General features: G+C 37.9%; 2 protein-coding genes across 5 annotated transcripts; one reads left to right on the top strand and one right to left on the bottom strand.

The window, feature by feature from the left end:
- Nucleotides 1-1,845: 1,845 nt before the first annotated feature.
- On the top strand, nucleotides 1,846-6,925 carry LOC111011510 (metal-nicotianamine transporter YSL3). 3 transcript variants are annotated; one of them, XM_022285298.2, is made up of 10 exons: nucleotides 1,846-2,000; nucleotides 2,156-2,426; nucleotides 2,541-2,947; nucleotides 3,026-3,198; nucleotides 3,277-3,374; nucleotides 3,457-3,591; nucleotides 3,677-3,866; nucleotides 3,967-4,081; nucleotides 4,375-5,261; nucleotides 5,799-6,925. In XM_022285298.2, exons 3-10 carry the CDS (start codon nucleotides 2,581-2,583, stop codon nucleotides 6,117-6,119), a joined length of 2,286 nt encoding a protein of 761 aa, XP_022140990.1. In that variant the 5' UTR covers nucleotides 1,846-2,000; nucleotides 2,156-2,426; nucleotides 2,541-2,580; the 3' UTR covers nucleotides 6,120-6,925. The 3 variants fall into 3 exon arrangements, with proteins under 3 accessions (XP_022140990.1, XP_022140992.1, XP_022140991.1); XM_022285300.2 differs by having other exon boundaries at nucleotides 1,847-2,000; nucleotides 5,791-5,942; XM_022285299.2 differs by lacking the exon at nucleotides 5,799-6,925 and having other exon boundaries at nucleotides 1,848-2,000; nucleotides 4,375-5,509.
- Nucleotides 6,926-7,394: 469 nt separating this feature from the next.
- Nucleotides 7,395-12,630, bottom strand: LOC111011552 (rab GTPase-activating protein 22). Of its 2 annotated transcripts, none has more exons than XM_022285368.2 (5): nucleotides 12,176-12,630; nucleotides 11,274-11,409; nucleotides 11,116-11,165; nucleotides 9,215-9,268; nucleotides 7,395-9,091 (listed from the first exon to the last, which is right to left on the bottom strand). In XM_022285368.2, the coding sequence occupies exons 1-5, from the start codon at nucleotides 12,331-12,333 to the stop codon at nucleotides 7,789-7,791; spliced, it is 1,701 nt and encodes a 566-aa protein (XP_022141060.1). In that variant the 5' UTR covers nucleotides 12,334-12,630; the 3' UTR covers nucleotides 7,395-7,788. The 2 variants fall into 2 exon arrangements, with proteins under 2 accessions (XP_022141060.1, XP_022141059.1); XM_022285367.2 differs by having other exon boundaries at nucleotides 11,843-12,319.
- Between the last annotated feature and the right edge of the window lie 466 nt (nucleotides 12,631-13,096).

The following is a 13,096-nucleotide window of genomic DNA, read 5'->3' as shown; positions in this document are numbered from 1 at the left end:
AAAAGTAAAAGAATAAAGAGAAAAGATATAAATAAAGGAAAAAAAAGAAAAGAAAGTTAATCTAAAAATAAAAGAATAAATATAAAAGATATACAATATAAAATAGAGGAGAGGAGAGGAAGACATCTTTGAAAAGAAAAGGCATCTTAAGCGTGAAATTAGTATCAATCATGAATGATGAAGCAAGCAAATTGCAGGTCCAGCCAAATGATCGAACCTTAGCCTTAGGGCCACTGCCATTTGGAAAAGAAAATTGGACTGTAGGACATCCTTTAATTACCATTATTAGTTGAGGGTTGGAAATAATATTCCAATTACACTCTCCTCTCACAAACTTCAGCTTAAATTTTAAGCTTTTAGTTTCTACCACTTTATTTTCTAATTGGGGTACAAGTGACAGTGATATAAACAAAATTTAATATTCTTTTCCAACGTTATACTTACTCGTAGACATTTCAAAATCTACAGCAATATTATGGTTAAAATACTATTTTAGTTCATGTACTTTTAGCTTTGGTTCATTTTAATCCATATGCTTTTAAACTATTCGTTTTGGTTTATGTACTTTCAAAAGAGACCGTTTTGGTCCCTATTTAACACAAATTCTACATGTTACGGAAATCATTTAACATAAAGTCATGGTTACATTTCTGAGAGTAGTGTTGTATTGAAATTGTGATAGAAAAAATGAGATTAAAAATAAATTAATTGATCAAAACAAACATTTTGAAAGCAAGGTTGAAAATATAAGATCAAAATGAACATTTTAAAAGTACATACATCAAAATGATGAACCAAAATTAAAGGTAGATCAAAACAACATTTTAAGGTAATATTAAATTAACTCCATGTAACTTAGTAACCTTGAAATAGTTACAATTAGTGGCTTTTAAGTTTTTAACTAATAAAAAAATATTATTAAAAGGTAAAGGAGAATCGTCAACGTAGTTTAGTAAATCAAATTTAATAAGTTTAAATTTTGCGGCCAGAAAGCACTTATTTAAAAATAATATTTACAAAAAAGAATTATCATTTAAAAATATTAATAAAAAAAAAGTTGAAATTAGTATTTTAATGTTAAACTGGCCATAAGGGCAAATAAGTATTTTCATCGTGGAAAAAAGTTGAAAAGTAAAAATAATATGGTGAGGAATCACAAATACTAGTTTTTAGAAAATGGGTAGAAAATCAAAAGTCAGAAAATTTTGGGATAAAAAATTCCACTTACCGAGGTTTATTAATCTAATTTGTTTTTCTTTTCATTTTCATTATTTTGAAATTCTTACATTTTCAAAATTGAGAGAGGATCCAACCAAATTATTTGCCCATATTCCAAACGCAAGAATATGCGGCAGAAAAGGGAAGAGATCGGAATTGGGATTACATCACTGTCTTAAAAGGACAAATCTTTTTCCTTTTTCAAAAAGGAGAACAGCCTTCTTGGCTTCTTTTCTTTTCTTTTTTGTTCTCCATTTCCGGTTCGTACAAAGAAATTGGTTCAACCAGAGTCGTGTGGTTCCCACGTGACGGTCGGCTGGATAGAGCCTTTCGTTGACTCCACACCATCGGATTAGATCACAGACATCCAATCTCGCATCACCAAACCAGCGTCCACCCTTCCTGCAGCTGCAGCCTGCCACCAACAACGCTTGCAATGCTAAGAATGGGCGTTTAAAAAATGTTACTTTTTGTTACTTCAAGAAAACTAATTAATGATTAGCCCAAAATTAGTTTCAAGTTAATCGCACCATGGCTGGCTGTAATTTTCTTGTCATTATGTTGACATAATCAAATGAATCATTGCCCTTTTCGTTCCGTACACCTTAAACACCCATCCCTTTTTCTTTCCTTTTGTTGCGAAGAAGCTCAAACCTTTTTACTGCTAAGTGGATCGCCCAATTAGCTCATATTCCATCATCACCAACAGAGAGATGAGTCAACTATTGATTGTTTGGTGGATTTTCAACCCAACATGTGGAAAATTAAATGCCGAAGAAAAGGTAAGGTCGAAGACTTGCGCTTGTGTAGTACAAAACCGAGTTGTTGTACTTCTTTGCAGTACATAAAATTTTGGTCTGGTTTGAGACAGGATTTTCAATTCCCATTTCGCTGCTCAGCTGATTATAAATATTGGGATCTCTTTTACTTGTGTCAGGTTCATGTATCGCCATTCCAATGGTTGGCTGGAGTTCAGAGAGAATGAAGAGTTTCGTAAATCTCCTTCGGAGTGTAATAAGAGTCAGCGCAGAGATATAGGACTTGAAGATTGGAAAATTCAAGCTTGAAGGAAGACTATAATATTAATAACCCACTTGTCTTCTTGTTTCCCCATGCTGAGAATCTTGATTAGAAAAAAGCAGAAGGGCTGTCTCCGAGTCAAAATTTTGAATTTTCCATCCTGAAAGAATAAGAAGTCTGAAACTACGGTAAGTCCTTTAACGGGGTTGCATTCGTTATCTTCAGTCTCATCTAATACTGAACTATTTAGACATCTGCTTTCTGGGTTCTTACTTTTTTTTGAAACTATGCGCGACTTGTAGATAACTGAATCTGATTGAACTGAAGAACTTGGTACTCCCAATGGGGAACGCGAACAGGGAAGAACTGCAAGAGATTGAGACTCCTGACAGCGTAGACGAAGAGAAGACCCGAGATGAGCCAGAGGTTGTTAAAAGAATTGCACCTTGGACTAGACAGATAACAGTCCGGGGTGTTATTGCAAGCGTAGCAATAGGAGTCATGTACAGTGTGATTGTGATGAAGCTCAATCTGACAACAGGTTTGGTCCCAAATTTGAATGTCTCGGCTGCACTTATTGCCTTTGTCTTTATTAAGACATGGACTACGCTGCTTCAGAAAGCTGGATTTGTATCCACTCCATTTACACGACAGGAAAATACTGTAATTCAGACATGTGCTGTCGCTTGTTACAGCATTGCTGTTGGAGGTCAGAGAGCTGCGAGCTAGCAAATGTTTGCCATGGAAATGCCTTATTGCTGTGTTTGATATCAAGTTGTTGTTTCAGGCGGCTTTGGATCATATTTGTTTGGTCTGAGCAGGAAGATATACGTGCAGGCTGGCATAGACACAGATGGAAATGCTCCTGGAAGCACCAAAGAACCTGGAATTGGTTGGATTACTGGCTTCCTCTTTGTCAGTAGTTTTGTTGGACTTCTTGCCTTGGTTCCTCTCAGAAAGGTATATTTCTTTCTGATAGAAGTTATGTGCTTGAGAACTTTAGATGTTTTATTAACGGCATCTTTCATTGTAGCGCAGATTATGATAATAGACTATAAATTGACTTATCCAAGTGGTACTGCAACTGCTGTTCTCATTAATGGTTTCCACACACCAAAAGGAGACAAGATGGCCAAGTATGCAATTCCTCACATCTCTAAAACTGAACTGAATGGAACTTGAATTGAAAAGAACTCATAAGAACTGTTATTTTTTTAGGAAGCAGGTTCGTGGATTCATGAAATACTTTTCATTCAGTTTTCTCTGGGGTTTATTCCAGTGGTTTTATTCTGGTGGAGATAACTGTGGATTCTTGCAGTTTCCTACGTTTGGATTGAAAGCTTGGAAAAATTCGTGGGTGCTCAACATCTTGCCCTTCTTCATCTTCTTGCCATAAATTGGCTTTCTTCCTAAAGTGATTGACGAACGTATTTTGCAGGTTTTACTTCGATTTCAGCATGACTTATATTGGAGCAGGGATGATTTGCTCCCATATCGTGAACTTGTCATTGCTTCTTGGTGCAATTCTTTCTTGGGGCATAATGTGGCCCTTAATGAAGGGACTTAAAGGGGAGTGGTATCCTGAATCCCTCTCAGACAGCAGTATGAAAAGCCTTAATGGTTACAAGGTGTAAAATAGGAAATGAGAGGTTTCTTTGACATTACAGAGACAGATCATTATTGAAGTCTATTCTGAATTCTGCTTTCTTGTTCGCTTGTGTGGTGCAGGTATTTGTATCAATTGCTCTGATACTTGGAGATGGGCTTTATCATTTTCTTAAGATCCTGTACTTCACTGCCTCGAGCATGTATGCGAAAGCAACCAACAAGGAGCTTAAAACATGTAAAGTGATGGTTTCTATATGTTGTTTCCGTCAATTTGTGTCTGCTGAAGCTTAGCATGAAGCTAAGTTACCTCTCACCACTTGCAGCTTTGTACACTATATGGTTATAAGATATAAGTGTGGCTCCTTTATTGTAATTCACCTCTTTCTTCTTGGGGTGGATTCACCTTAGTTAATGTAGCTCACAGTCACATAGTGCATAACGCTGCTACTTGTGTTGGGGGTTGGTAGCAGATTTGCCAATCCCAGGTTTATTTTAATTGATTATGACATAGAGTTTACTCGGATGCAGTTCCAGATGATACGAACCAAACTTTTGACGATCATCGACGAAATGAAGTATTTTTAAGAGATGGTATCCCAATATGGGTGGCGATCACAGGATACATCTTCTTCTCCGTTGTCTCTATCATCGTAATCCCGATCATGTTCCCGGAGGTCAAGTGGTATTACGTAGTCATTGCCTACACTTTGGCACCGTCTCTTAGCTTTTGCAACGCATATGGTGCAGGTCTCACTGACATGAATATGGCCTATAACTATGGGAAAGTGGCCCTGTTTGTGCTTGCCGCCTTGGCCGGCAAAAATGATGGTGTGGTTGCAGGACTCGTGGGATGCGGTTTGATCAAATCTATTGTTTCTATCTCCTCTGATTTGATGCACGACTTCAAGACTGGCCATCTCACCCTTACATCTCCAAGATCCATGCTTATAAGCCAAGCTATTGGGACAGCCATAGGCTGCATTGTTGCTCCCCTCACATTCTTTATGTTCTACAAGGCTTTTGATCTGGCCAACCCAGATGGTGAATACAAGGTCCCATATGCCATAATTTACCGAAACATGGCTATCCTTGGAGTTGAAGGCTTCTCAGCTCTGCCCCAGCATTGCTTGCAGCTGTGTTATGGCTTTTTTGGCTTTGCCATAGTAGCCAACTTGATGAGAGATCTTACCCCTGAAAAAATTGGGAAATGGATCCCGATTCCAATGGCCATGGCTGTGCCTTTTCTCGTTGGTGCTTATTTTGCAATCGACATGTGTGTAGGGAGCTTGATCGTGTTTGTGTGGCACTATCTAAATAGTCAAAAGGCGGGATTGATGGTTCCAGCTGTTGCCTCTGGTTTGATATGTGGAGAAGGTTTATGGATTCTCCCTTCATCAATTCTTGCCTTGGCTAAGGTTAATCCCCCAATCTGCATGAGCTTTTTCTCCTCCAGTAAAAGTTGAAACAAGAAAGAGAGTAGAGCTAAACTTTGTAGTTTAGATAGAATTTTATGCATATTCAAGATGTAGAGAAGCTGTAAACTTTCTGTAACATCTAGAATGCAGTAAGTTTGAAGTAAAAATTCTAAAGCTATGGTCTTGTATACTATCCTGTATGAGTCAAAGCTTAATAAAACGTCTTCTGGTCCATTGAATCATACAAACTGCGTCATGAAAACATATTCTTCACCTTAATACTAGCATTCGTTCTCTGAAAATAGTTGGATGAGTGCTTCTCTGTTGAGTTTGAATCCTCTATGGTTTTTCCATTCCTTGCTACACAATGTTTGTCCTCCTCTACACTAAACAAATTTATTCATTCACATTGAAACATGATTCAAGAGTGTCCACCGTATATCATCACAGAATTAAAGGCATCTATGTTGTTTGTTTGGTACGTAATTTGAATACTTCTAACTAAAATTGGTTTATTTTGATGTCCAAGGGGAAAAGAGCATGAAGGCCACTGTTCATTTCAGAAACGGTAAGAAGGCAACACATTGTGGAAACTGCATGTTACTAATGACGAGAGTTTGCAAGTTACCAACACAAACGAAAACGAACTTTTCAATGACATCTGAACAGATGGAAAGCAGCCAAAAGATACGTAACCAGTCCAATGAGTATTTAGACGCTTGTGAGCAGTGGAGAATTTCGGAAAATTATGCTGCATTTCCACGGGTAATAGTTGGCTCATCTCTTCTAAGCGAAGCAAATCTTGTTCAGGTTGACAATTTGATGCTGCAGAATTTGATTGATCACCAACTCCAATGAACATTTAGAATCGTGGAAAACTATTGGTCCAAATGGCCTCACTGATTTGACCAAAAATCTCTAGGAATGCGTTTGGATCCAGGTGAACTTGTTACCCAAAAAAAGAAGACTACGACGACTTGAGATCACGAGAAAGGAGTTTGATAAAAAAGAGTTTGGGAATGTTAACTGATATTTGGTTCCAGTAATTAAGATGGTTGATGTTGTTGTGTCAGTTATAATGATAGAAGTAGATGCTTAAGTTTCAAATTGCAGAAATAGAAACCGAAAGAAATGTTGTCAAACAGAGTTTGAATTTGGTGATTAAGGATCCTTGACTGTGTGTGTACAGCCAAATATCTTTCATAGATATGTCAGACGACATAAGATGCTGTAGACAGTAGCTGACAATGGTTTGTCTTGTTTTCTCTCGAAAGATGGTTTCACTTTAATGGCTTTAAATCCAAAGGATCACACATTTCAAGAAGCGGCAAACTGCAACGAGACACCAGATAATGTTGATGGTTGGCCTGACCTGCTATTTATTATTACCCTTTTTTTCTCCTCTTGTGACAGGAAGGGTTTGGCAGCAACCAAACAAAGACACAAGTAAGGCCTTACAAAACAATGAACTTTGTTGCAAAATGGATGAGTCCTATTATGGATAGAAGTAGAACAAAGGAGGAGTCCCAGTCCTCTACTACTCATGAATAATGACGTAAATTCTAGTGGATTTGAAGTTTTTGTAAATTCATTTTCCTTCTCAATGTAACATGTTTGCTTAGAGATCCGAATTGATTTTCCCTACTCGTACGGGTTCCTTTTTCTACTTGGCACGTTATGCTCATCTCACCAACACACATGATGCTCGTATCAACAGGTTCACATATTGTGTTGCTCAACATTCAAAGGATCTTTTTCTCCAGGACATCTCTTTCATTGATGACCCAACTCCAAAACACTACTTTCCTGTTCTGTTGCGAGATATTTTAAAGAAATCAAGAGATCTATAAAGATCTGATCTTCGAAAAATATTCACTACACAACGTTTTATCCTTCTTGAGAAAGTTCATTTTCTTCATTGTAGTCTCCTGGATCCAAATGCCCATCCTGCTTTTAAAAAAAAAACTCACAATCAAAGCTGTCCAATAAGACTATCCTCGTGATTTCACCCGCTTTTTTCTATACATCAAAAACTTAATTGATTCGAAAAGGTTAATCACGTAGTAGCTGACTGAAAGATGTCAACTAAATCACTAAATTATAGATTTTGTTAAACTAGAAACAGATTAGAAGTACAAGAACCAAGTTAACATAAAAATTAATCCATCAATGGAGAACAGAAGTTATTACTTCATGTAAAGATACATCAAGAACCGGATATTCTCATCCTTCAAAATTCATTGACTCGTGCATCTCAATACGCTGCTCTTGTTTACTGCTATTATGCAGCCACGGTGAAATAGATCAAGGTGAGGATGCAAAATTATGCAAATTATAGTGATTCATCATTACAATCTGTCGCTACAACTTGATTGAGCTTGAGTTAGCTATAAGAAAGTGAGCAAAAGAAACATCCTGTTACCCCCTCGAATAAGCAAAGAGAGATGCACTTTCTCCGAGCAGAAGCCTAGATAATTAAGGATCCAGGCAGAATAGCACGTAAATTAGCAAACCAACAATTGGGGATTTATTCGTTAAACGAGGTTTCTATCTTCTCATGGAGGGTCACCACCAAATCATGAGCATCGTCCAAGAGTTTCCATATATCAAGTTGCCCAGCCATGCTGTTACACTCCCTTATAATTTCGTCCATGCTATTGTATTTCTCTATAATCAACTTCCTCTTCTGCAATACAGAGGCAGCAATTGCATAGAGCAGCAGATCCTCTGTGGGTGGGGCCCGTTGCCTAATCCTGCTCCAAGCTGATTTACCTACACCAGCTCTAATAGCTGCCTGATCAGCCCACATGACCTCCCAAAGACACAGCGTCTGCTCAAATGTTAATTCCCTTCTAAAGAGTACCACAACCATCCTATAAACAAAAAAGCAATCCTCAGCTTGAAGTTTCTCCAAGTGTCTGTAAAGGTGAGAGTCCTTGAATTTTATGATTCTAGACACAATGTTCAGTTGCTTTCGAATCCCCACCTCATCAAGCCTAAAGTTATGCCGAGCTTTCCGCATGAAGCCCACAAAGCACCAGAATGCCTCCTGATCTTCAGTTATCACAGTAATTATAGGAGAAAGCAGATCACTCATTCCTTGGCAATACCCAATTTCAGGATCATAAAGAGCATATGCTTCAAGAATGGTGACCAACCTAGCAGCATGAAAGATCCTGGAGGGCTCTAGGTGATCATAATCTTTCAAACCAACCACCTCTGCAGAATGTCTAGCCTTGTCATCTGACACCGCTGCTTGGGATGGTGCATATGCTATCCATTCTGAATTCGCACGTACTGCATCAAGACGAATGATCCTTTGCCATGTTGTAAAATCTTCATTGCTGCGAAATTTGGATGTAACCTCTGCAACGGAGGGAGAAGAATTTTTGGAAGTGAAATCAGGATCATTATCTTCTCTACCATCAGAAGAGGGGAATGTTTGACTAACTTCAGGATCCTCAGATGAATCGGAGTCGGATGATTCAGTATTTGGAGCAGATGCATCAGCACTAGTCATCCTTCTAGAACTGTCATCCTCTTCCAAGAAAACCCCCGAGGTTCCATCCAAGTTTCTAAAGTTTGAGCCCCTTTCATCACTAGAAATAGACTCTCTTGCACTAACCACCTCTTCCAAACTAGGACAGTCGTCACCATGAGCAACATACTGATTGTCCCCCTCCTTGTTGTAGTTTGTCTCACCATCATTCAACTTTATATTCTCATCCCTCTCCTTGTTGGAGTTCATATCATCATCATTCAACTTTGTACTCTCATCGCCAGACTTCAGTAGACCTCTGCATTGTTTGCGAAGTCTTTCATATTCTTTCCTGCATTAATATGCAGACCACTTTTAAAATGCCAACTTGCAACATTGCTACAGTAGGTAAAATACCCACAAACTTGTCCGAGGAAAATAGAGTGAAATAATATTAGCAATTGAGAACACATACCTCTTCTGTAATCTTACAGCATCTCTTTCTTCTTCAGAACTGCTTAAGTCATAGCTGTTGAAAACACAAGTAGTTCTGTAAATACACGTTTTGTGTACCACATGAAGTTGAACAATTCGAAGCATCACATACACATAGCATAGCAGCACCGCAAGTACAACCACCATATAGCATGGCATGAATCTTTCAAATGAGGGAGTTGCTATGACTTTTTTTTTTTTTGAACAAGATACGAACTTCTCATTGATTAATGAAAAGGAACAAAATGTTCAAAAGATACAAACTCCCAAAGGCTACGATAAAAGAAAAAAGACGAGGCAACATAAACTTCCAAATAGAGTCTCCCAAAAGCAATGAACCGCAAAAAGAAGCTTCAAGAACCTTTAAAAGCAATAACATCGTCCAGGACATCTTTACCATCTGGAAACAACTCTTCAAACTTCTGAGAATATTTGGCCAATATTTCTAATACCTTCGGCAAGCTCTCCTTCCCATTCAGCTTGAATCTCCATCTTTCTTATAGAGTGTGCTTCAAAAAGAGAGCTTTTTCTTTGCGAATATTGACAAGTTCGGACTTAAGAAAGGATAAATAAGCACCCAATTGGGAGGGAGATAAGCTTGAGATGAACTTGAGGGAAGAAACAATGTCTTCTTGAGAAACTTGCAAGGGAAGATCTATGAAGCCAAGTTATTTTACTAGCTCTTGGCTGGTGTAAATGTTTCTACCCCTTTAATAGCTATTCTCTAAATGCCCTTATTACAAGTTGGCAAACTTTCTTGTAATTGTCTATATGGCTTTTTGTGTATTTCATACCATCAATGAAATATTGTTTCTCATAAAAAAAAAAAAAAAAAAAAAAGATCTATGAAGCCAATGAGGAGGACTCAAAACAAACCGAAAAAAAACGCCTAAAATGGAATAAACCAACAAAGGAACCCCTTCCTTTAAATAAGAGAAGCAAACGCAAAAGAAGACCTTTCAACTTCTCGAAATTGGAAATCCAACCAATAAGAAATAATTTCTGCAGAAAGGACTCCTCAAGTCCCATGAAAACCACCAATAAAGATGAGCATAAATGCTAGCAATGGGAAACCATGAGGAAGCATGCAAAGGATTAGGCTATGACTAATCCTATAAAAAGAGTGAACAAAAGATAAGATGAACGAGTCAAAAGATAAAAGGTTATACTGGGAAGAAGCATCACAATGTTGCATCCCAATTTCTATGCAGGAATAGCTCTCTATCCTTCATTTGTTTGTAACATACAAACCCATGTAGCACAGACTTCCCGATTTTGACAGATCATTGATATGAAAAACAATGTGATCCAGTGTGCAACAAGCAGAAGGTCAAACCTTTCATTATACTATAAATTGCAGGCATGCTGGGACACACTTTTAAACTCATTGGATCATGTTGAGACTTACAATTGTTGTGATTGGAGCAAAAATATATTTTTCCTATAATATAACACAGATGGGATGTGTAGTGTTTAGTGAGAGAAAGGAAGCCAAGTAGGGGTGGATCTGAAAGAGACATCTAGCTGGAATAAGTATGCAATAAGAAAAATGATGAGATTGAAGAAATTATAAGGATGATGATGATGAACTATAAAAAACCGTTTTTTGAGAATAGGAAGATTTTGAAAAAATAGACGAACCACGGTAGATATTTCCAGCTCATTAAGATTCAAAGCCGCACAGTTGAGATTATAAATTAAAATAGCTCATGTATTTTCGTTAAGATGATGCACTTTGTAGGGAGCCAGAAGAAAAGGCAGAAAAAGCTACCCAGCATCCTGACCAGATCCCCAATGGACTAAAGAACTAAAATATGTTGTGCCAGATTACAAGACAAAAAAAAATTTGGGGAGGGGTGTTGATGGGGAGGATTCACTTACACTCCAAGAAGGAACGGCCAGACCTCTGCCCTAATACTTGGATCTACACCCTAGTAGAAATCATGAGACCAAAATGAAATCAATAAATATCTCCAATGTCATGAAATTATTAATAACTCTTGAAAGAAAATGCATAAGACAAAGTGATGTTTACTCACTCCACTGCGAACTTTTTTTAAAAACTTAATTCCGCCGTCTCGAAGTTTCCCATCTGGAGTAAACAAACTCCTCCATTGTTGCGGTGTAAGCGCATTCTTTCTTTTCTTGCGTGACCAGGGTGATTTAAGGCGTCCCCTAAAACAAGGTTAATATAGCAAAGTCAATTCATTTTAATCTTATCCACTGAAATGGCGTCAGGATACAGAATCGCCTAGCTATCTACCTCCTTCTAAGAACTAAGATCAATGAAACTAAAAATTCACCAGTTATAGCTGAAAATAAAAGATGACTAAAGTGATCAAGACATCTATCAGACCGAAACAAACTTGAGATTTAGATAGTAAGTTGACAATGTGAGAAAATAACCTAAATGTACAGGAAACTACATAGTCCAGAAAGGAGACATGGAACTGGGATGACCTAAACAACTAGATTGAGGTAAAAATGTGACCCTAGAAACCCGAGTAAAATCTGAAACGCTGAAGATCTGTGTCGAAAACTAAGTTTGCTTAATTTTGAGCTGAATAAGACAAATCGGAAGCAAAACAGGAAGGAAAGAGAGACTCACCGATCAGAGGAGGAAGAAGAAGCCGGTGAAGAGGAAGTGACAACGAATAGAACCGAACGCAAATGAACCCATGACGATGACGATGACGATGACGATGACGATGGAGCTGAGGACGAGGCTGAAGACGACGAAGATGAAGAAGGAGGAGAATTGGAATTGGGATCCGGAGAGGAGGGAGTTTGAGTTCGTTTAAGAGCTCTCATCTATGGAAAAATGATTGGTGGGCAGAAAGGAATTGGGTAGATTTGCCCTTGTACTACTACCAAACGAAACCTTAGTTTTCCCCGTTTGAATTGGAAATTGTGTGAATAAAAGATTGGTTTGTGGTTTTACCTACTGGCAGAGTAGAAGAGAACGAGGACCACAGCGAGGCCCGCCAAGGCCGTGAACGCGACGACGGCTGCATTCGGCCGTGCCCCCGCCATCATCCGGGAGACCAAGCCACCGCCGACGCCGAAGGAGGGGGCGATGTCGGTGCCGGAGGCGATCATAGGGGGGAAGAAAATACAGATCGGGTGCTTCGTTCGCAATGCCTCTTATTATATTAAACTATGGTTGGGCAATGGGTTTGGGTTCGGCTTTTACCACTTACGAGACAGAAGAGAAGGAGAGCAACTCCTGGATTTTCTCTGGATTTAGGATTTAATTAGATGGAGAAACACGAATAAGAAGACGAAGAACAGCAACAACAAAGAAACACACAAACACTCCGACTCCGACTCCGACTCCCAACTGGATCACTCCTCATCCCTTCCCTCCCCTACCGGATTATTCCTTTTTCAGTTTTCTCTAACTATTCTAATTATTAAAACTCCAGATTTTCTTTCTATTTTTTTTTATCTCTATCAAAATACATGAGATCAAAATTTTCAAATGTTTATAGTAAAAATCTCATTGTGATTAGGAAACAAAATAAAATAACTTCAATTTTAGTTGTAATTATTAGCCCATTGTCAATTGAGTTGGGTTAACTATTAATCATCATGTATTTAACTTCTCTTCTCTTGCTAAAATTATTTTATTAAATCATAGATAAATTACATCACAAATATTTTCTAAACACGATGATTAAAATTCAATAATTTTTATTATAATTTGTAAAGGCGGAAAATGTTTCATTTAAAACTTATAACATATTAAGTACGAATAATCTACCAACTTAGATAGCAATAACAAAAAGTTTGAGTAAATAAAATTGAGCCCATAAATTACTCCTTTTATCCCTTTCCACCCTCAATTAGATTTTGAGTCTCA

The sequence above is a fragment of the Momordica charantia genome (genome assembly GCF_013281855.1).
Source record: "Momordica charantia cultivar OHB3-1 chromosome 10 unlocalized genomic scaffold, Mcharantia_2.0 BLBB01000010.1, whole genome shotgun sequence".
NCBI lineage: Eukaryota > Viridiplantae > Streptophyta > Magnoliopsida > Cucurbitales > Cucurbitaceae > Momordica > Momordica charantia.
This window is presented reverse-complemented; position numbering and strand designations above follow the sequence as displayed.

Excerpts from the sequence above, each read along its gene's own strand:
- LOC111011510 (XM_022285298.2), top strand. The coding sequence starts at position 2,581 with ATGGGGAACGCGAACAGGGAAGAACTGCAAGAGATTGAGACTCCTGAC. Across the intron at positions 2,948-3,025 it reads TTACAGCATTGCTGTTGGAG|GCGGCTTTGGATCATATTTG; the intron begins GTCAGAGAGCTG and ends TTGTTGTTTCAG. Across the intron at positions 3,375-3,456 it reads AAAGGAGACAAGATGGCCAA|GAAGCAGGTTCGTGGATTCA; the intron begins GTATGCAATTCC and ends TTATTTTTTTAG.
- LOC111011552 (XM_022285367.2), bottom strand. The coding sequence starts at position 12,045 with ATGAGAGCTCTTAAACGAACTCAAACTCCCTCCTCTCCGGATCCCAAT. Across the intron at positions 11,166-11,273 it reads TAAAAAAAGTTCGCAGTGGA|GGTGTAGATCCAAGTATTAG; the intron begins GTGAGTAAACAT and ends GATTTCTACTAG. Across the intron at positions 9,092-9,214 it reads GCTGTAAGATTACAGAAGAG|GAAAGAATATGAAAGACTTC; the intron begins GTATGTGTTCTC and ends ATATTAATGCAG.